The sequence below is a fragment of the Phocoena sinus genome, chromosome 12 (genome assembly GCF_008692025.1).
Source record: "Phocoena sinus isolate mPhoSin1 chromosome 12, mPhoSin1.pri, whole genome shotgun sequence".
Classification (NCBI taxonomy): Eukaryota; Metazoa; Chordata; class Mammalia; order Artiodactyla; family Phocoenidae; genus Phocoena; species Phocoena sinus.
In genome coordinates this window covers 41890063-41912734 of record NC_045774.1, presented here as the reverse complement: position 1 = coordinate 41912734, position 22672 = coordinate 41890063, and the positions used below count along the sequence as shown (strand labels likewise).

Genomic DNA, 22672 nt, shown 5'->3' with positions numbered 1-22672 from the left:
TGCAGCTGAACAAAAATACTTGGTAGTAAATGTTCACTAAAAAACTCAATTTAAAGCCTTATTTAAAACTATTATGTCTTAGAATAATTCTGAATGTTGCTTTTAAGTATGGAAAATTCAGAAAGCATCTTCTTGGGGTGTAAATAAATACATGTACTTCATTTGTAAAGTTAAAAAAAAAAAAACCAATAACTATGTCTTTGTTCCAGTACAATGAGAAGTTAAGGTAAAGTGAGTCTAAAATAGTCAGTTACTATCCTTGAACCACCTTTTTTGCATAATAAAGGTCTCTGAACTTAAATTCCAGTGTATGTCTTTGTTTAGTTTCAACATTCTTTACCTACAAAATTATTATCAGTTAATCTTCTCCACAAAATACCTTTATAGCACCAAAATAATTTTTTAAAGATACCTGGATAGTAAAGGGAAAAAAATAATTGATTAAACTGAAGAAACATCCATATAAACACAAATGGGAAAGCATTAAAGGAGAGAACAAGTAATATGATGTAGATTTAACCTGCAAACATATTCCAAGAATTATTAGTCTTTCAAAATCCTGATGGGGGAAGCACACTTCGTCCTCTTCTGATGCCCATTCACGCCAACACCGGGCAGTCAACATTTTCCCTTTCAGTTGCCCCACTCAACTCTCCAAGCCAGCTGCTTCCCAAAGACTAGGTGTGAACGACTAGTGATACAGGAGACAGTTTAGTTTGTTCTCCTTTAATCTTTCTGACCACAAGGAGAAAGTCTGTTAGGTTCTGTGTATCTTGACTGGTCTTCATAGCGTATATGCATGTTATGCTGTTTCACAGCACTCAGGCAGGCCTCAAGCATCAGTGCTAGCCAGGATCTAATAACACTGTTGTATTTTCACAGAAGTCACATTTATATAGTTATGGCTTAACTTCTATTTAGAATAATGGGTGAAATTTTTCAGTAGTGATAATGGTTTTACTGCAGAGTTAAAAATTTAACAGGAAAAGTTGATTAAGTTAAAACAAGTCAATTAAAAATATTAAGACAATAATATCATAGGTAGCCAGAAATGACCAAATTCCCAAAGGCTGTATAGGAAGGATTAAAGCCTGGGAAATAACTGCCTTGAGGGAACTACACAAGTACATACAGACTTTTACTCAAAATACAGATTCCCATTAGAAGTAATACAAAGAACAGACAGAAGTAGAACATATAAAATTACTAATTAGGGTCACTGCTTGATTCTCCCCAGGCACGCCCGCCCTGATTTTTTTTTTTTTTTTTTTTGGCTCTGAGAATATATAGGTCAGTGTCTATGGCTCATGGATAACACAAACCAAAAATATGAATGCATAAAAAGCTGTATAAAAAAGTTTCCCAGTTGATAGTCCTTCCACACTTTTAAAATAAATGACAAAAAATCAGTAAGTTGAGATTTTAGAGCCAAACAACAGTATTATTAGTCACTAATGACTAATTTCTAAAATATGACTAAATTCTAAAATAGTCATATCTATTTTAGAATTTTAATTGTATAAAATGAAAGAACTCTAGTATACTATCTCCTACAGCCTTAAGGTAAAGGAAATACAGTAATTCAAGCAGCTTAACGTCGAACTTCTCTTTCCCATAAGTTACAGGCACAGATTCAGACTTGTGACAATAGAACGACTTCATCTTTACCTCACAAGATTATGAAAATAAGCTGTATGGCAACTTAAAAATCAAATAACAACAACAAAGAACTCTTAGGGTATTATAGATTTAAAAAACTCAAACAACTTTTAAGGAATAAGTAATGCTGGTGTGGTGGAGAGCTTCTTTTTAATCAGGTATTACTGACCTACTTAAAGTCCAAGTACAGAAACTCAAATGTTTCCCCCAATAAGAAATTACCTTTTGGCTTCATGAAGTACAGTGAGAAGTTAAGGTAAAATAACCCTAAACAATAATAATCTCTGAACCAAACTACCTTTTTTGCATAATAAAGATCTGCCATGACTCCAAGTTCTGTGTATATTTACATTTAGCTTAAAGTTCTTTAAAACAGCCCATTCTCATTTGTTTCTAAAACAAAAACCACGACGTATTTCTTAGATACAATGTTTTTACTAAGATACTATACCACTCAAGAAAATAAAACAATTTCTGTAGCATATCTGAAAACCTAAGTAGACTTTAATACCCAGCACTAGAGGATTTCTAGTAATAATTCCGTAAGAGACACAGAACTCTTACCACCATTTCAACGATGTTTAGAGGTACGGTCCCTCCTTTAAACTTTTGTCCCCATTTCATTTCCCTGGAGTCCAACAAGGTTTGGGGCAGGGAAAGAAGCAAGAAATGTCCAGCTGCTCCAGAGGCCCCTCAGCTGCAGGCTTCAGGTGGCAGGCTGACCCGTGCCCCTCCAGTCCCTCCACCATACCCACTGCCAAGCATCCCCAGGGCTTTGCGGATTTTGAAGTTTTAAAGTCAGCATGCGGTTGATTAGGAACTTCAGTAGGGTACCCTTAGTTCTCTGAAACAGGCTGAGAGTAGTTCAAAAGTTGTTCTCCCCAGTTCCTTAAACTGGAATGGACCCTCCCTGCTTTCCATCTGTTTAAATCCAAACCATTCAGCAGATCCCAGCAGGCTGCATCTGAGGATATGCACCAGAAATATCCACCTGTCTAAAACTGTGCTTTTCAATATGGAGGCCACTAGCCCATATGTGGCTATTTACATTTAACTTAATTAAAATTAAATGAAGTTAAAAATTCAGTTCCTTGGTTGCGCCAGCCACTTCAAGTGCTCAACAGCCTCTGTGGCTAGCGGACGGAGCAGATACAGCACATGTTTGTTATTACAGAAAAATCTACTAGACGTTGCTAGCCTAAATACAGTTGTATATGTGTTTGTTTTTAACTAAATGAGTAGATACCTAAGACGAGAGGTTAATTACATAATGACAGCAGGTGAAGAAAGAAATATGGCTGGTTAGCATAGACCTAGTTGAATGGTAGATCTAGAAAAACAGATAAAATATTTGACTTATGAGTCACACTAATCTTTGATTAAAATGAATATTAAAAATACTAAATTATTTTCTATCTACTGCAAGTTCATAATGCGCAAAAACCATAAAAAAAACGGAATAAAGTAAAAACAAAGATATAACCCTTACTCTTTGTAACGTAACATTCCTAAGGAGACCGGACACACGGACAGACAGAGGTTATTCTTTCCGTGAGCATGTTTTCTCAGAGTATGAAGAGGGGGATACCAGGATTTTAGCCTCTGCCTGATAACGCTGTGGTCACTGGGGTTCACTGTAACTCATCTCTGCAAAATGCCTGAGATTATTATCTTTTCGACACGGCAGGTGTGCAAGCTCTTACTGCAGCCCACAAGATTTAAAAATTACCCCCAATAACTGCAAACACCCAGAATCACTGTGACTGGGGAAACGACCTCATGAGTCTCTTTACCATTTCAAGGGTAACTTTATGAAGTGGTAAGTATTATAGGGAATCCTCAAAGATTTTATTTGTGAAATATTCATTGAGTGCCTACTGATGTGAAAATTCTGTATGTGTCCATTAGAAAGAACACCTCACCTCAGAGGCATCTGAAGTAAATGCCAGTGACTGGGGTGGGGGTGGGGTCTGTTTTCTGTTTCAGCTGAAGTGAATGTTGGCATATGTGGTACAAATTTAACAAGACTTACTGTGAGGCTTAGCTGGTTAAATGGATGAAATGCGAGATGATTTTTAGATTGGAGGAAGGTAATAGGTAGGAATGACACAGGAGCTTATTCTGGACTGTAGAGGATAACACAGGAGACTCAGAAGGAAACTGTGAGCGTCAGTGTGGCTGACACAAAGGTAGCAGACAGGGAATATGGGTGGCTGTGGGATGAGGCAGGAGACGGCACACTGGAGCTACGACTTTAAGTTTGACTTTGACACTGAGGGTAATGGGAATAAGTCACTATTTTGACTTTATTGAAGTATATGGAGATATTTATATTTTTTTATGAAGGCTTTTTAATTGGTTGGAAGAGGAGAGACTGAAAGTGAATAAATCATTGCAGCAGCTTAGAGTAAATTATTTCTGAGATAACTTAAACTGGACCACAGTTTAGGCCACAGAGATGGAGTGAATGCCAGGTGCATTAGCTATAGGAGTTTATAAGTAAGTGTGTAGGAAAGAGAGGGGCTATTAAATATTTTTTAAAACATAAAGCAATAATTAGAACTTTGGGTTTTAATGATATTGGAGCTACTATATATGAGTACTAACTTTGTGATGTTTTACATTTATTGATTTTTAAAATCATAAAACAATCAAATGCTTGTTGTAGGAATTCAAACAATGTGTAAGTAGAGTATATAAAATTAAAAGGAAGTTTTTGCTCTTCTCCATCTCCAATACCTCCTAATCCAGTCCATAGATGGAATCACTACCATTAAAATTTGTATTTAAGATCTTTTGATACTTTTGTAAAATATGTATTATTAGTGTATATATAGGATCATAATAACCCCATTGGTCACAATATGCTCTTTTTACTTAACATTATATAATGGGTATCTTTTGAGTTTTCACCATGGCATGATAGGTTCACGATCCTGAGGGACAGGTCTTTGGACAAATATTATCCTAGTAGAACCACAGCAGTAGCAGCTGATAAAACATAATTGTTCAACTGCCTTCTTGTAATTAAAGAATACATCATATTGCAGTTACCATCTGTAAATACAGCACTTAAGTTTTCCTTTTAAAGTATCATTTAATTAGATTCAAAGGACTAGCTAATCTGAGGTTAGACACAGTGCTCCTCAGTTTATTCTCCACACATGAATTTTCTTTAATACAATGCGACTTACGACACTTGTAAAGCTGCATTTATTTCCTTGAGTAGCTCGTTAGTCTTATTAAAATCTGCCCGCATGATATTTTTCTCTCTGAGGTGGTCTGCTGTCATGACATCCAGCTCTTTTTCAAGTCTCTTGTTTAAATCTTGTTCATGCAACCTGTTTAATTTATTTTTAGTTAAGAAAACGTTATTCTGAAGTCGAGCTTTCAAAACTTTCTATATTCTAACAGATTTGAAATGGCTTTAGGTATCATATACAGAAAATCAGTGGAAACAGCCTAAAGTAAAGTACTTACTTTGCTCTAATCTTCGAGCTTGTTAAAGTTGTCTCCTTTAATGCTTTTTAAAATAACATTTTTAAAAGATTTTAGTTAATTACATACAATTTCCAAAGTTAGTGAATGTATACACATCTTTCAAAATATAAACATTTCTTCTACATCCAAATTATAACATAGTCAACAAATAAAGTAAAAAGTGGTCCTCAATATCTTACTAGAAGGCTATCTAGTCATAAAAATAGGCATGTATTGCTAAATACCATTGCAACAGTCTTTCAGGTAACACTGCAAATTCCTTCTGTGGTGACTGAAGGCATACCTCATCTGTTGGTTGGATTCACTTCTTACTCTGAGAATTTCTTTTCCCTTAAGTTCCAATTCCTTTGTTAGGGCATTTATATTTTCATGAAGGTGCTGTACTTCCTTATCCAAGTCTGAGATGTGATGCTCTCTGTGCCTTACTTCGTCTTGTAGATCTGTTATTCTACTCATGTGCTCCTTACTCTGAAAAATACAAATAGTTCTTAAAAGTTTTCTGCATATTTACTTTCTGTGTTTAAGGGAAAGAAAATGACATACTGGAATGTCAAACGTAAATCTGACATTGCTTCAAAAGCAAACTGCTGAAATAAGGAAACCTCGAGGCCTCCTCTATTTTCATAATCAATATACAAGAAGTGTTTATATGGATGCCACAGGGCCACAGGGGACCCAAAAGACCATATAAGCACTTCTCCCTCATTTTACTGTTGAAGACACCAATACCCAAGAGATGATTTGTCCAAGGATGATCTATAATCAATGGCAGAGCCGATATTAGAATACAGGGCTCTTAAGTACTCAATAAGTTACATGGTCTTGCAGTAAAATGCTGGTGCCATCGTCCTTTAATTTAAAAAGGACCTGCCTCTATGGAGGCCATCCCAGTATATACACATCCCATTGCTTAGAAGACTTTGCTTCATGCCGGTCTAGTAGTTATCCTGTCTGACAGATAAGCTCCCTTCCATTTTCCTACAAGTCACTGTTTTCTGCAAATTCTGCAGGCCTAGACATTGTCAATTTCAGCAGCAGCCTAGTTGGAGAGAATATAAGTTCCCTCCATGGTTATAAGGTGGCTCATTTAAAACTTTCTAGTAATGAAGAAAAATTTGAGCTGATTATTTAACATATCTGAAGACTAACAAAGGGAAAGTCATAAGTAATAAACTAATAAACAGGGAATAACCTTCACTGTACTATGACTAGAAATCCATTCATCCAGACGTACATTCAGGATCACAAACTATCTAATTAAAGAAAGTACACTTGGCTAATGAGCAAAATTTAAAAAGTGTGAATAGTAGCTATGCTAGTGATATGGACATATAAATTATCTTTTCTTTCCTGAGGACCTGCTACTTCGATAGCTGTGCTATCTGATATGGCTGTTTAAATTAACTGAAATTAATTAAATATATTAGTAAAATTTAATTAAAAATTCAGGTCCTTGGTCACACTAGACCTATTTGGCTTGTGACTGTCATAGTGGATAGCACAGATATAGACGAGGTCCCTCATCATGGTAAGTTCTACTGGACAGACACTGCTGTTTTATAGTATTCTGTTTTCACTCTTTGTATTATTTGTATTTCATTGTTCACTCAAGATGCAAATAAAATTCAAAATATTCAATTAAAAGGTCATAAAATAAACTGACCACTATACTAAAGGTGAATTACCTAACTCCCTTTAAAAATAAAACTCTTTAATATAGATAGTAAATAATTACTAGTGAAAATACTAGTTATTACAAAATAATTTTCAGAAAATTGTGAACATTCAAATCTATTCATATCTATTTATTTAAGACATCACAGAACAGAATGTTCTCTACCTGTCTTCTGCTGATATCTATGCTTCTCTCTAATTCCATTTTAGCGGCTGCCAATTCTTGATGATGGTTATGCCGTAACAAATCAATTTCAGCTGCATGTTGATGGTTTAGTTCTGAGCGTAAAGAAGCTGGAATCCAAGGAAAAAAAGATTTAGTGTAGTTTTAAAATATTAGTATTTTAGATAAAAATCATAAAAGTATTATTTTTTAAAATTAGGACACATATTCCCATTAAAATATCATAGGATTGTCTATGCCTCTTAAAATACTACATACTATCATAAAATATAAATTTAGAGGCCATCTGGCTTTGAAGAGGATAAGAAAATTTTCAGCTGCTCAAATGGATCAAGGTTTTCTATATATGTTTTCAGTTTGCAAGTAAGGTACTAATGGAGAGGAAATTTTTAACTCTTCTCACTCACTAGTAGAATAACACATTTTAGGGTTGAATGGTACTATAACGTATATTTAGGAGGCAACTTCCCACCCACGTAAGACGTCTTCCATGATATCCCTCAAAGATGTTAAGCACTGACTGGTGATTGTTCTTAGTGATTTCGAAGTCATTATTTTTATCTGAATTTGAGATTATTTCATACAATCCACACTTACTGAATGCCAGGTACTATACTATGGGAGAATAAAATACGACCCTGTTCTTATAATTGCACAGGCTAGAGGGAAGGGCATCAAGGACTTAGGTGGGATATCAGAGGTGAACATTATAATGAAATACAGTGTTTCAGTTATAATGAAAGCAGGGTGGTGTAAGAACCCAGATTTCCTAGGAGAGGGAAACTGGGGATGCTATCAACAAAGGAATTGTCATGGTAACACAGTCTAAAAGACTGAGCTGGGGTTCTCCAAGTGGAGAAAGATAAAAGCATTCAGGAGGAAGGAGTAACATATGCAAAAGCAGAAAGAACCCGCTCTGTCAGACAAGCTTTAAGAAGTTTGGTATGGCAGGCGCCCACAGAGCAAGTGGTCATACTGGGAAGAAAATGGAGCCCAGCCTGAGAAAGTTTTAGTACAAAATGATTTTTACTCCATGTTTACATTCATGGTCCTCAAACTAAGGTGTGTGTGGCAGTGTGCCTGAGGGACTTTTAGAATACACATGATCATCTTCCAAAACGTGAATTTTACATGAAGATTTTTGGAAAAGCCACTGTATTTAATGTTAACACTGAATATATGAGTAAAATACAAGTTACAAGTTTCAAAGCTGAAACATGAGACTTCAAAGAAATGCTGTGCTTGTAGCAAGTCAACTTAGGCTCCTCCCGAGACCCTCATGTAGAGCATAAGTTCAGCTTCCCCTGCTGTTAAGGGCGGCTTCAGTGGAAAAATTGACAGGACCTGGTGAAGGATATGAGGAATCACTGAAGGATTTAAAGTGGGGAAGTCACATGGTGAGATTTGAGTCTTGCAAAAATTAACCCAACTGGGGCTTCCCTGGTGGCGCAGTGGTTGAGAGTCCGCCTGCCGATGCTGGGCCCGTGGGCCGTGGCCGCTGAGCCTACGCATCCAGAGCCTGTGCTCCACGACAGGAGAGGCCGCAGCAGTGAGAGGCCCGTGTACCGCAAAAAAAAAAAAAAAAATTAACCCAACTGGAGTTTGGAGAATGGACTGTGGGAAGGAAGATCAGCAAGAAGGTTGCGGTAATAATCCAGGTGAGAAATGATACGACCGTGAATTAAGGGTGGAGAAAGGATGAAAGAAGAGGAAACAGATACAGAGAATATTTAAGAGGAGGGAATAACACGACATGCAAGCAAAAGAAAAGAGGTTGAATGCATCTCCCAGATTCGTGGTTTTGGCAACTCAGTAAACAGTGATATCATAAATTCAAGTGGGAGGTGTGGGAATGGAAATATATTTTAGACCTGAGGGAGATGGTGAGCTAATATTTTAAAACACAGTGTGAGTTAGAATATCTAACAGTGTAATAGCAGTAAAAAATATAAATCTAATTCACAAGGAAGGCAGATTGGTCTAGAAATACATATTTGGAGTCACAAGCACAACAGATGGCGTTGAAGCCATAGATGTGTGTGTAGAAAAAGAAACAATACAATTGGAAAAGAAGATACACAAATGGCAAAAGAGCACATGGAGGAATGTTCAACACCATTAGCCATTAGGAAAATGCAAAGTAAAATTCACAATGAGATATCACTACACTCCTACCAGAATGGCTAAAATAACAAAATAATGACAACATCAAATGCTGGTGAGGATGTGAAGAAACTGGATCATTCATACATTGCTGGTGGGGATGTAAAATGGAATAATCACTCTGGAAAACAGTGGCGGTTTCTTAAAAAAACTAAACATACAAGTATCACATGACCCAGCAACTCAACTCCTGGGCATTTATCCCAAAGAAATAAAAACTTAAATTTGCACACAACTGAAAACACACAGATGTCCTTCAGTAGGTAAAGGACAACCAATACGGTAGGCCAATACCATGGAGTACTACTTAGCAATAAAAAGGGACAAACTATTGATACATACAACAACCTGCATGAATCTCCAGAGAATTATGCTGAGTGAAAAGAGCCAATCTCAAAAGGCTATGTATCGTACAATTCCATTTACAACATTCTTAGAATGACAACATTATAGAAATGGAGAAGAGATTAATGGTGGGGGCAGGGAGTGAAGTACATGTGGCTATAAACGGGCAGCGGGGATACCATGGTGATGGGAATGTTCTGTGTCTTGACAGTATCAATGTCAACATCCTGGCTGTGATATGCACTTTAGTTTGAAAATGTTACCATGGAAGGAAACTGGGTAAAAGGTTCAGACGATTTCAGACGAAAAAGATGCTATTTCTTATAATCTCATGTGCATCTACAATTATCTCAAAATAAAAAGTCTAAGAAACCACAAAAAGTCTTTTGTCTACAAAGACAAATGTATTTAAATCATGTTTCAGTGGATACAAGTTCCAACACTTCGCCCATTTTTACCTCTCCTCGGGAAGAGGAGAGAGCTATAACGACTTGGCCTAGAACTCCCAGCAACAGTAGAGAAGATGAACTGGGTCAATTGGTTTTCCCTTTGAGGCCCCAAATATTCAGAACACTCTGGTCTTCTTTGTTCTCAATTATTACTTGGAAAAGAGTGTGCCACTGAGGTGTGACAAAAGACGTCAAAAACAATAGGAGAATTTGGAAAAAAACACAAACAGAAGGAAAATGAGATGACAGGAATAAAAAGTCACTGAATGACACTAAAAAACAAACAAAAAATCCTTTAAATACATATTCAGTTTTTCTTCCAAACTCAACTGATCTCCTATAAAAACTATAGTGATTTTAATACCTCAGAGATAAAAGTCCTATTTAATAAAAATTCTGGAAAATATCCAAACAAAGAGTCAGACCTAGACATGACTTTTCTCATTAAAACAAAATCCTTAAGTGGAAAAAAAACCAATATGATGATCTAGTCTAAAGACATGTGGCTCCATCCTTGTCTATTCCTTTCAGTCACTGGATTGTGGGAAGCCTGAATGTTCTGACTCCGTTTAGTCCCTTAATGACAAATGGAAGCACCACTGGGTGTTGCTTACACAGCCAGAGTATGGAGAACGTTGAGGGGACCTCAATTTACTGTTTGTGTTCTATCCATTCTCCTCTGCCATACTTGCTCCTTCACCCAGGTACTTCAAATAAAATGTGAACACCACTTAGATATTCATTTTGATGTTTCAAAAATTAAGAATAAAACTTTGTGATTTCTTGTTGAATTTTAAGTTAGAAGGATGTAAAAATAAATATGACAGGATTATAATCTTTTCAAAATACCAAGCATAGCCTTTCCTTCATCTTCTAATTCAAACCGAAGCGTCTGAAGTTCCTGTTCCATTTCTGTCCGGAAGCCCTCCATTGACTCTCTGTGTGCATCTTTTAATGACTGAAGCTCTGCAGAATGTTTCTGTTGTAAATGATTTTCAAGAGCCTTGAATAAGAGAAACATATTCAAATTATTATGCTAGAATATAGGGAAGGAAATGGAAACAAAATAGAAAAATTACTAAAACTCAGTTATTATTCAAGGAAAACAAGTCTTTTTAATTCATTTTCATGAAAATTAGATATAAATGATCATCATTAGAAAATAAATCAGTAGGTTCACTTCAGTAGAATAATCATCATGAAATCAGGTTGAGTCAATATACAGTGTTTGAATTGGGATACAGACCCTTTACCTAAGGCAGTTTTCAAATAAAGCTGTTTTCTGAAGCTGCTAAGGGACATAAACCACCTAAAATGAATGAATAATTCCTCCGTGTGCACAGACTTAGACTTAGGAAAGAGGTGGGGGAGGGCAGATCAGAAAAGATCTCCTTCTGATCAGGAAAAGAGAGATGAGGGCTTTTCCTACTCCAACCTTAACAAAATTTTTGTAGCTATTTTCTGTAGTCATTCTTTGCTCCTGCATTTGTGAACAGAAGCAAAAGCTGAGAGGAGGCAGCTGGAAAAGTGAACTAAAGCCCTTCATGTGATTAATTTTAAAAGCCTAGCCAGAGAGAACACACTACACGTGGCCAAGACGAAGAGAAGCTATATGGCCACAAGAGAAAAAAAACAGAGCTCAGGGTACTTCAAGTTTAGAGTGAACTGTATAGCACTCAGCCAGGAAGTGTTTTCCTTACTATAATCTATAACATGAAAGGTTTCTGAGAAAGATACCACATTCTAACTAGGGCTGTGTTTCTTCAACCACTACTCTAAAATGCTGCTTTTAAAAATTATTTGACTACTTATGTCCTTTCTGAAACGTACAGCATAAGTTCCTTTGGATACAGGTAAAAATAAAGGACTTCTCGTATAGACATCATGACTCAGGTAAGCTTGGCTAACCTAATGACAGACAACAAAACTGCCAGTTCCGATTTCTTTTGAAAAATGATTACAGTTTTGAAAAGACTGAATGTGTAAAATTAAAGCACTGATGTGAAAGCTTACAAGTTATCACAGTTCACAAATGGAATCCAATGAATAGATTATTTAGTTAATGCAAACAGGTCAAATTTTTAACCAAAGGAACTTCCTTGATTTCTGGACAAGATCAATAGACTACAACTTATTGTACAGGCAAATGAGTTGTTTTTAAAGAATATGACTTTTTTGTTTTAACAATCTTTAAATAACATACCATTTCTTAAAATAGTATCTATACCCAAATAAAGGATTAAAAATGTGTATCTGTAATAACTAAAACATGGTGAAAAATACTGTTTAATAACACTTTTCTATCAAATCTTTATCTTTATCCATAAGGTCCCTAGAAGAAATTGAAAAATACAGTGTTAAGAAGTGAACTAAACCAAAATTAATCACACTAAGGCTATGTCAAACTAACATTTTAACACAGAACTAAATAATGGATATGGGGCGATTCTGGCATATAATTAAACAAATAATGTATCTGTTTAAGTCTTTTTTTAGTGATTTATTTGTATCACTACTTTTCATATAGCTGTTAGGGCTGTATATAGGGAACTATACTATTTTAAAATGTCTCCCATTTCGATTCATTGTGACTTCTGTACATAAGAAAAAGTATGAGGGACAAAAATGTGAGATTAAAAAATATAAATTCCTTGGGTACATGTGTCTTTTGTAGATCCAGACTGAGAGAGAAAAATTAAAAATTTGATGAAACACTATTGTAAGTTCAAGATAGTATTAAGTGATTACAGTGGTTACAACTAAATTTATTTCATCACTGCTAACATATGACAAGCCAGACGGTGTATTAGTTTCATCATGAACTTGGCAATATCATGGGAAACAGAAATAAAATTTGTCTGCTATAGTGTATAATTAGTGTCTGTGTTTAATTACTGTGACCCCCTACAAGAAGTCATAGCCTAGAAAACACAAATAAAGCAATATATAATTTTTTGGAGCAAAAAATGAACTCTTTAAAATTAGAAGGCTAACAATTATTGGGCTGTTGATTACATTTGAACTTATGTCACTTTAAACTTACTCTTTGTTCCTTTTCCTTTTCTTCTTCCATAGTTTGAAATGCAAGGACATGTGCTTCTTGTAAAGATTTATGTCTTTGTTGATGCTGTTCCTCTAATTCTTCAAGCTCTTGTGTAAGTCGTTGTCGTTCTTGTGTAAACTGGACTTGCAGTTGCTGCAAAGAGGTCTGAGACTGGGAAAGCTGCATCTCCAGATTGTGTTTCAGCAAGGAAATCTATGCCACAGAATGGTACACAAAGAAGAATAAATACAAGGCATGTTTCACATATTGCCTATCTAAGGAAAAAAGCATTTCAAAGATACTAACAAAAGCAAAATAATTGCCTTAACAAAATATCCACTTAAAATGTTTTATAATATATCACAGATAACTAATCTTTAGGTATTACCACTTTTATTCTGTTTTCAGTAATTATCCTAAAAATAGACTGTTTCAGTGGTATTACGCTTGTAGACTCTCTAAAGAACACTGCAGCCCACATTTTAAAAATACAACAAATACCTATGCTGCACTGCCACAAAAATTCATGATGTGAAATAAAAACAAAGATAGCTAACGTATTTACTAGGTTATGGTCACTTTACGGAATCACACTATCTAGTAGGAGAAGTTAAACTGCTTATTTTTGAGGCAGCAAAGTTGAGTAGTTAGGACTGTGGGCTCTGAGTTAAAATTGTAGCTCTGCCACTTGTCACTGTCAATACCTCACCAGGCTGTGTCAGAGGGGAGAGTGTTACTATACACAGTTCACTCAGAATGGCCCCTGCAACGCAGTAAGTGCTCAATGAAAGCTAGCTAAGATTATTTGAGGATTAAAAACCTACTCTTTAAAAGATTTATTAGTTTATAATTTAGAATTCTTATATTTAAAAAGGTTTTTATTTTTGAATTTTGATTTAATTCAAAGGATTTCAAGCTTTTTAAAAATCACAAACCCCTCACAATCCTCCAGTTACAGCCTTCTAATAATGACAGGTGCTTTTCATTCACTATGGAAAACTGATTTGTCCTTGCTTTTGAAAACAGACAAATCACCCTTAATATGTCCACATTGCTTCTATGTGTTTTAAAATACTTAAATTTAAGTCCATTTTAAAGACTAAAAGCACAAAATACATGCATCTGTATATGTGTGTGTGTGTTCATTTACACATTTGTTGAAACCAAATTTTTATTTGATTTATTTCTCTTCTCACATACAGGAAACTATAAACTTGAAACTAGATAACTCAATCATATTCTAGATGTCTGAGACTAAGGGGAACTTACGGGAACCAGATAAAAAGGTGTCAAATGTGTTCCATTAAATAACTTAAGATACTGTGTTTATACACAAGTAAAACTGTTTCTGTGGCCAAGAAAGCTAATGGAAAGAGAGAACTTTAAAGCGAGTTTTTGTAAATGAGGAAAGACTTTCTTTCGATTGATGGAAGGCAGATATAGTCTGCCTCACATGTCTCACCAAGGAAGGTACCTGGGAAAGAAAGAGAAAGGGTGGAGAATCACCAGAGATGCAAAATAAGAAAGAAAAGAAAGAAGGAACTGGAAGACAGGAGAGGTCAGAGGTCAGCGGCTGGAAACAGTCACAGACTGTAGTGCGCTTAGGGTGGATAACAGCTGTCTGGAAGGGTTTTGAGCAAAGTTATACATCAGGATTAGTTGTAAAGGTTAGCACGTGCCTTTGTATAAAGGGTCAAGCACCGGTGAGAAATGATATAACTGACATATGTTCAATCTGTTTTTTTTTTTTTTTTTTTTTTTTTTTTTGCAGTATGTGGGCCTCTCACTGTTGTGGCCTCTCCCGTTGCGGAGCACAGGCTCCGGATGCGCAGGCTCAGCGGCCATGGCTCACGGGACCAGCCGCTCTGCGGCATGTGGCATCTTCCCGGACCGGGGCACGAACCCGTGTCCCCTGCATCGGCAGGTGGACTCTCAACCACTGCGCCACCAGGGAAGCCCTGTTCAGTCTGTTTTAACGTATTTCCAAAGAAGTAAGTTTACCTATTGAAAGTTATATGAATTCTACTTATTAATTTCTACATAAGCCTAAGATTTCAGAGGTTATTTCATATGTTTGGAGTCACGGTGAACTGCAACACTCTGACCCCAGGCAATGCAACTCCCTACACCTCTAAATGGCAGTGGCACTCATGATTTACAGCTCAAATAAACCCTGCAAGTGTGAAAACTGCAGGAGAAAGCAACAGCTAAGCCTTATTTGTGGAGAAGGAGGACCAAAACAAACTATACTATGTGATTTCTTACCATTTTATGCAAAGAAAATCAGGCTGAAATGAATATTAAACACAATCCAGAAAGAGAAAACAAATCATAAAAGGGTAAAAGACAATAAAAATGTTTGTGAATCCTGATGTGTAAAGTGACAGAGCCATTTTCTTCCCAGCTAGGTGGTTCTTGAAATAGAGAAGGCACCTAGCCACTCTCTTCCCAAGCTCAACCCTAATCCCAGACCCAGCACAGGGACCCACATGACTACCTTGTCTCTGGTGACAACTTGTTAAAACACATATGAGAACATTAGGAAAAGACTACTGTTACATGTAGAATAATGACTCATATTGTCAAAGCTATTATCTGGCCACGTGAGGACTAATCTACCCAGTGAATGAACTGCTCACCCCGCCATCTGGCCTGGTACGCATCTGTCTCCACTCAAAGAAAACGGGCATGATTTTCTGATGTGTACACAGGCACTATGTGGGCTAGCAGTGGCCCTGGATTCTGTCCTCCAATGAAGTGTGCACTCAGGTTAATAAGAAGCCCATCAGTTCACAGCAGTGTAGCTTATTTTCTGAAATACCTACTTCAAAAGTTCACTGTGTCAAAAAGAGCTCCCACATGTTAATTTGACTATAATTTGACTCACACTTGAACCATTTAAGGATGAAATTTATCAAGAATTATAACATATTATGAAGTACCACAGTAATACAACAGTTATACATTTAAAATCTAAGCACACTTTCCAACCTCTCAAGCTTAAATAAAATACACTTAAATATGTTATATCATAATATACTTTACCTTGAAAGAACTCCAAAGTAATATTTTTCATTTTAGGATATATGATTAATCTTTATTATCTATACTCAAGAAAACAAAGTATATGCAAAAAGACATTATCATGCAATTTAGTGTTCAAGTATACTTAGTTTATATATTTTATATTCTTAATTTTGAAAGCACACCAAAATAATATTAAGGCTATCTAAAAATCTTTGGATTCATGCTCAAGACAGTAACATGAATTATAAGCAGGAAGCCTTTACCATGCAATGCAGCACCAAAACTTACTTATTTTGTTCTTTTTACAAATTAATAAATTAGTAGATTGCACCATATTGTCAGCCTTTATTCAGCATGAACATTACAGGGCACTTTAAAGACAGAAATGAGCAAAGCAACGTAAAATGAACTAATGTTTTATAGCTATAACTTGAAACAGCAGAGTTTAGTATACTTTACGGAAATACAAATACTATAAAATTTCATTAATGCAAAATCTGTCGTTCTCTTTAATTCAAAATAAAAGAGAACGACAGATTTTGCATTAAATACTTTTGGTAACCTTGATCAATACTTTTATTACAGTATTATAGAAAGGCATGTGTTGAATAAATGAGAAGAAGTAGTTACTTCAAATTATATTTTCAAATTATGAAGCATATGGTACTAGTTCTACACATTTGTTATAATTTTAAATCTTAAGGCTTTTTATTTTGCTGATCTTAAATAAACCAAAGAGAATATTTATTTCAGTAAAAATTTTAATCCTAATTAAAAAATTCTAACCACAGCAGTTTAGATATGAATTATATAATATATTCTACTGATCAAGGAGGTACCAGATACTTTCAAACAATTTTAAAAGCCAAACTTCGCTGATAGTGATTGCTACCTTCTGATCTCTACCATTTAAAATACTATCTTTTTGAAAATAAAGTGTAAAAATTTCAAAAAGACAAAACTAAAAACATATGGATACATTTTTCTGAAGAAGGGAAAGCTTTACCTACTTCCTACAGGGCAGTTTCACAAAGATTCTGTACCTCTACAACGGTGCCTGCAGAAATCCCTCAAAATAGAAACTGAAACCTCAAATCTGAGGTACTGGATATGATAGGATGTCGACATGAGATATGTCATTAATTATGTACATCCTACGTTTTTGATGCACTGTTGGGTTTTTCCCCCCTTTAAAAAAAATCACTCTTGTTACAGAAATGAAAGAATACAGAAGGTATACAAATTGTTTATCCTCGAAACAAAGCATTTCTTGAGATAGTAAATGTAATCTGTGGTTCTCAAACCTGGCTGTATATCAGAATTATCTCTGTAGATGTTAATAAATGTACTTGCCCAGGCCCTGATCCCTGGATATTGTGATTAAATAGGTCTGGAATTGAGCCCAGGCTACCTAATATATTTTTATTCCTAACTAACAAAGTAATAAGTGTTCGTTGTGAAAAATAATTTTTTTAAATAAAGTAGTTTATAAAATGAAAGTGAAAGTCTCCTTCCTTCCCTTTTCCTTGCCAAATTCCAATCCCTAAGGGTAACCAGTTTTACCACTTTGTTATCTCCCCAGACTCTTACGACTTATTTCTCTTTTGATATAATTTCCTGTTTTGCATATTTTTTTTTTTTTTTACTACATTGTGTGTAAACAGGTGGATGCTTTCCACCATGTAGAGAGTACAGCTGCCTTGACATGACAAAATATTGGCTATGTCTTACACACAAAAGTTACTTGGGGTCCCCAGGGCACACCTTAAGAGACGAGTGCTTAATGTCCAAGGTAGCTGGAACAGAGACCCATGGGGCTGCTGATTGGGACAGACATTCCCTATGTCTTACACAGAGAAAGAAACACTACTTCATTTGCGAAACCATGAGGGAGGGTGTCCAGACCCGCAGGTGTTGCTATGTGATGGAGTGGCTTCTCAAACACTGAAGTCTATGTAGCTCCCTTCAAGATGAGTATACTCATGGATTTGCTCAATGATGGTCAATGATTTCTCCATTAGGGAGGCCAACAAGTTTGGTTTTAGAGGTTTGTTTTTCCTTGCACGGTGACATTTCTAGGGTACATAACCCATGACGTGTAGGCATGCCCCATTCTTTTCAATGACTACATATAATGCGAATGGCAGGCACTGTTTCTTGCCTCCCCAAATGCCCATCTCCCCCTTTTCCTTTCTTCCCAGTTAGCTGAACTCTTGAGTTTGTTCACGGACTGAATGGAAATCCCTATCTTCAAGATGGTATGCCCCTCTCCCAGCACCAAGGAGTGAATTATGACTGGGATAAGAAAGTCACGGTAATCTAACTCTAAGGTCATATCACTCTGTTTTAGTTAATAAGCTCAAAGGAAGTATGTGGGGAACTTGGGGGGGGGAGGGGAAAGACTTTATTTCCTGATAAAAGTAAAAAATGCTTAAGGAGAGTCTCTTGCATTAGCACAGCTGTTCAAGAACATGACAGCTGGAGCTGTAGCAGCCATGTTGCAACTATGACATGACAAACTTGAGGTCCAAAAGTTAACGCATTGAGCATGGCAAAGCAGAAGTACAGAAAGTACCTGAGCACTTAATTATCTTGACAGCTTGAGCCACTGTCACCTGGGTATTCTGCTGCTTATAGCCAAATGTATCCTAATAGACATCATTCCAAAGTATAAATACACTATAATTACTTTAATTCTTACTGATGGAAATTCAGATCATCTCATCTGGTTTTGCTATTATAAACATTGCACCAACCCCCCCCCCCCGCAAAAACCACAAATGGTCTAAATGCACACACATATGAGTCTATCAGAAGGCTGTACATAACTCTCTTTTAGTTTCATAGATGAATTTAATGTACAGTCACAGTCAAGAACCACTGCCCCAGAATTCATAAAATGAAAGACTCTGGCTGGTTCTTTAATGATAATCTTAAAGCAATGTCTAGAGAAGTCTTTGAAGCCCTGGCCTTTTACTTGTCCTCCGCTCTCCGTTCATTTTATGAGATCAAGGAGGAAAACAAGATATTTTCCTCAAGTAGTATTACCTATGGTTTTTTCTTCCTGTAGTTTTGATCAGTTTATCAAGATATTGGTGAACTGTTTATCTTGTGCTTCTGTGTGTTTTTGAAGAAGGCTGTTCATAAATCATGATTTTTCAAAAATGATTTGCTTTTTTAGGGTAGAGGTTTTGTGTGAGAGGGTTCATTCATTTTTGTGAAAACAAGAAAATTTGTAAGGAAAAGCAGTTTGAAAAATAGGATGTATAAATATAATTTCGCTTTTCAGTAAGTATAGGTATGGAGTTGTGCTGAGCCAGCACACTTATTAATTTTGACAAGAAAGGCCAACACAAACTACTAGAAAGTCTAAACCACGTGATATTAATATTCAGTGCAATACTTTCAAATATATGAAGCAACATTAAAAACTGCTACCATAGGCTTAGTAGAGGACGGTAAGGCTAATTACTACTATGTCAACAACTTACATAAATGCTCATGTAAAATGTTTGAAGGTGTCTGAATATTTTAATTCTTTCTATGCTGTTTCCTTTTTTAACCTCTAATTTGCTATTTTTGGAGAGTCTAGCTAAGAAAAGTAAACTTAAGCTTCTGGAATTATGACCATCCTGAAAATTCTCAATTGTCATAATTTTTTTGGTATTTTCTAAGATCTATAAACTGAGTTGATTAAGAACCACAGTAATGCCTAATTAATGTCCTCAAGATATTTCTGGAATATGTTTCTAATCATCCTCTCAGTTGGAAAAAATTATAAAGCTTTTATAAAGAACAGAGGAATCAACAATCACTTGTTTTTTTTAGAACAAGACAGCATATAGTGGGAAACTTCTTCCATGGAAGGCTGGCTGAGGACGGTGTGTGGAGCGGGTGGGTAGATCTCACCCTGCTGAATGACACTGACAAGGTCACATCTTGTTTGGTTGATGACTGAGTGATGAGTTCATCCTCAATGACTACAATGTTACAAAAGAGAATTAATGAATGGGGATGTCAGTGTGTTACAGACCCCTTTTACTTATTTTGTAGGAGATGAGTCAACGCATTCTCATTTCAATTACTAATAGATTCAACTTCAGTAAGGTGGTTTTTATTTTAATGAACACCTTTTCATTTATAACTATTTAGGAAGAAGTGACTATGTCGTTGCAAGTATTCTGAAGTACAATTCAACTAATTTTTGACAGTACTCATATCTTATTTGGGTTCGTATTTCTATCCCAATCAGCACATATGTCAAAAAGTCTGGATTAATATAGCAATCATGCCCAAATTCTCACTATGTTCTATGTGACTGTTTTAAAACATTTCTAAATGTAGCCTTATTTCACCAACATTGAGATAAATATCTTTATTGCTTACTTTAAAATATATTAAAGAAGCTGGCTTTAAACGTATTCATGTATTTCTAATTTTTACATAGACAGTAAAGTTGAATCTAAAGAGTAGATAAAATTTTTCTTGCATAGTAGAAAGAAATTAGAAAGGTATGAGAACATAGTTTTGAAGTTATCAAAATTTCACAGGCTATCTCTAGACTCAAGACCTGGTTCCTCTAGGTCAGGAATTGGCACATTACATACAGTCTGTTTCTGTAGATTAACGGATTCATTCACATATTGCCTGTGGCTGCTTTCACACAGTAGCAGAATCCCGTAGCTGCCACAGAAACTGCCTGACCCACAGAGCCAGAAATATTTACCGTCTGGCCCTTGGCAGAAGAGGCTGGCTGACCTCTGCCCTAGGATATCAAGAAAAATATTCAAAGATGCTTACTTAGCTCTCTGTTAACTTATTTTAAAAAAACAAGTTGGGTATGGGTTTGATGTGAAAATAAATCTCATTTTCTCTCTTCACGTGTAAAGATAAAAAATTTTAATGTGTTTAAATGGAATATAACTTTGAAGCTTAATTTCTGCACATTTTAGTGTACGTTAAGTAGAAGAATAGCTTTGCCAATTCTTAGGAAAGGGATTTACTCCATTTGCTTTAAATCTTTTAGTAATTTTAACATTAAAATGTAAAATATGTTCTAAATCTATGAACCTGCACAACTACCTAACACTCTAAGAAGTCAATTGATGCTACTTTTTCAAAAAATAAACTAGTTTAACAAAAGAAGAAATACATTTATTTCCATTTTTATGAGAGGCAACAACTTAACAGTTTTTCAAAAATATTACTATATCTTTCAAAGTAAACATTAAAATAATGAAGTTTACGTGTGAGAGGTAAAATCTTGCTTGGCTTTAAAATAAAATACATGCTTATCAATACAATGTGGTAGATGTATGCACATACACAAATGCATGCCTGAAAGTTAGAAGCTTTTGTTACCCATATACAAAACATATCTTACTGAATGCCAAAAAGTGTATTTTTTAAAATCATAAGTTAAAGCGGTGATGATGTTTATGCAAAACCAAAAGTGCAACATGCCCTTATGTACAAATTGTAAGTGCCGCTCACTTACATTGTTGATAGATTTATGCAAAGCTTCACCCAGAGAGTGCCTCTATGAAAAAGATCACAGGAATAAAGGGAAACATTCAGAAATCAACTAAGTGAAAGAAAGAAGAATAAAAAGGGAGAGTAACATACAGAACATTAATTACAATATGCTCAAGAAAAAAATAAGTTGAAAACAGTTCTGAGAAAGAAATCAGACAAAAAGAAATTTACAACATAGAGTCTAAATTATTTATAGTCCCTTAGAACAGTGTCTGATGCTTGTGGGCTGGCAGACTTACCTATGCAAGAGACCAAAGGCTAGTACAAGTAAACCAGAGGTCAGTTTAAAAGATAATGGTTACTGAAGCACCTAGAAGGAATATTACTGTTCTAAATGCCTCCCAGAAATCTGCAATATAATGCTTCAAAGCATTCCACTCAGCATTGGGTAGATTTTAGAAGGATTTCTCTTACGAGAAATGAGCAGATGAGAACTGAAACACTAACTTGATTGACTACATAATTTGGGGGCCAGAAATAAATATGGATAATCATTGAAAATGTAAAGATTTGATAATAATCAGGTTTTATACTCAGGGGAAAGGAAGAAGAGATGCCTTCATATCTTTTCAACCCTCTTCTCTAGGATATATTTGGTAAAATTATGTATGATCTAGGTTCATTTTTAAGAAGTTCACTGGAATTCTGAGTGACAAACCATTGGAAAAACACACACTCTCCCTCCCCCAAATGTGGGGAAAATGTGATTTCATTTTCAATTGCCTCACTTTTGTGCCTTCCAAGGATACAAAATAGTATTTTAAATTTATGTTATTAATATAACTAGAAAAGTTCCTATAAAATGGTTTTTACTTTGGACACTAATCAAATTTTCAGACAAAACATAATTTTTCTTTTTTTTCCTCATAATGTGAATATCCCTTGGTGTGTCATAAACTAAAGCTAGCTTTTATTTGGTAAACAAATTTTTACCAATAAATTAAGACTAATACAAAATATAGTTTAGGATATAGTTCACAGAGTTGAAAAAATAAGTTGAGAAAAATGATTAACTTTCTATTTGATTACACCATAACTTCTTAAACGCTCATACTTTTAAATAAATTAGTTTAATTTTATTTTTTTCTTTAT

The 22672-nt window shown here is 35.4% G+C and overlaps 1 protein-coding gene across 3 annotated transcripts in view; it reads right to left on the bottom strand.

Moving 5' to 3' along the window:
- FAM184A (family with sequence similarity 184 member A) overlaps positions 1-22672 on the bottom strand; it is a 120315-nt gene that overhangs the window by 8252 nt on the left and 89391 nt on the right. For 2 of the 3 annotated variants that reach the window (XM_032651926.1, XM_032651928.1), the window contains exons 10-14: positions 13019-13231; positions 10825-10978; positions 7001-7128; positions 5444-5628; positions 4854-5000 (exon numbers count right to left, since the gene is read on the bottom strand). In XM_032651926.1, the coding sequence (XP_032507817.1) occupies positions 4854-5000; positions 5444-5628; positions 7001-7128; positions 10825-10978; positions 13019-13231 (827 nt within the window). The remainder of the gene's footprint in view (positions 1-4853; positions 5001-5443; positions 5629-7000; positions 7129-10824; positions 10979-13018; positions 13232-22672) is intronic. The other variant, XM_032651927.1, reaches the window with a different exon arrangement.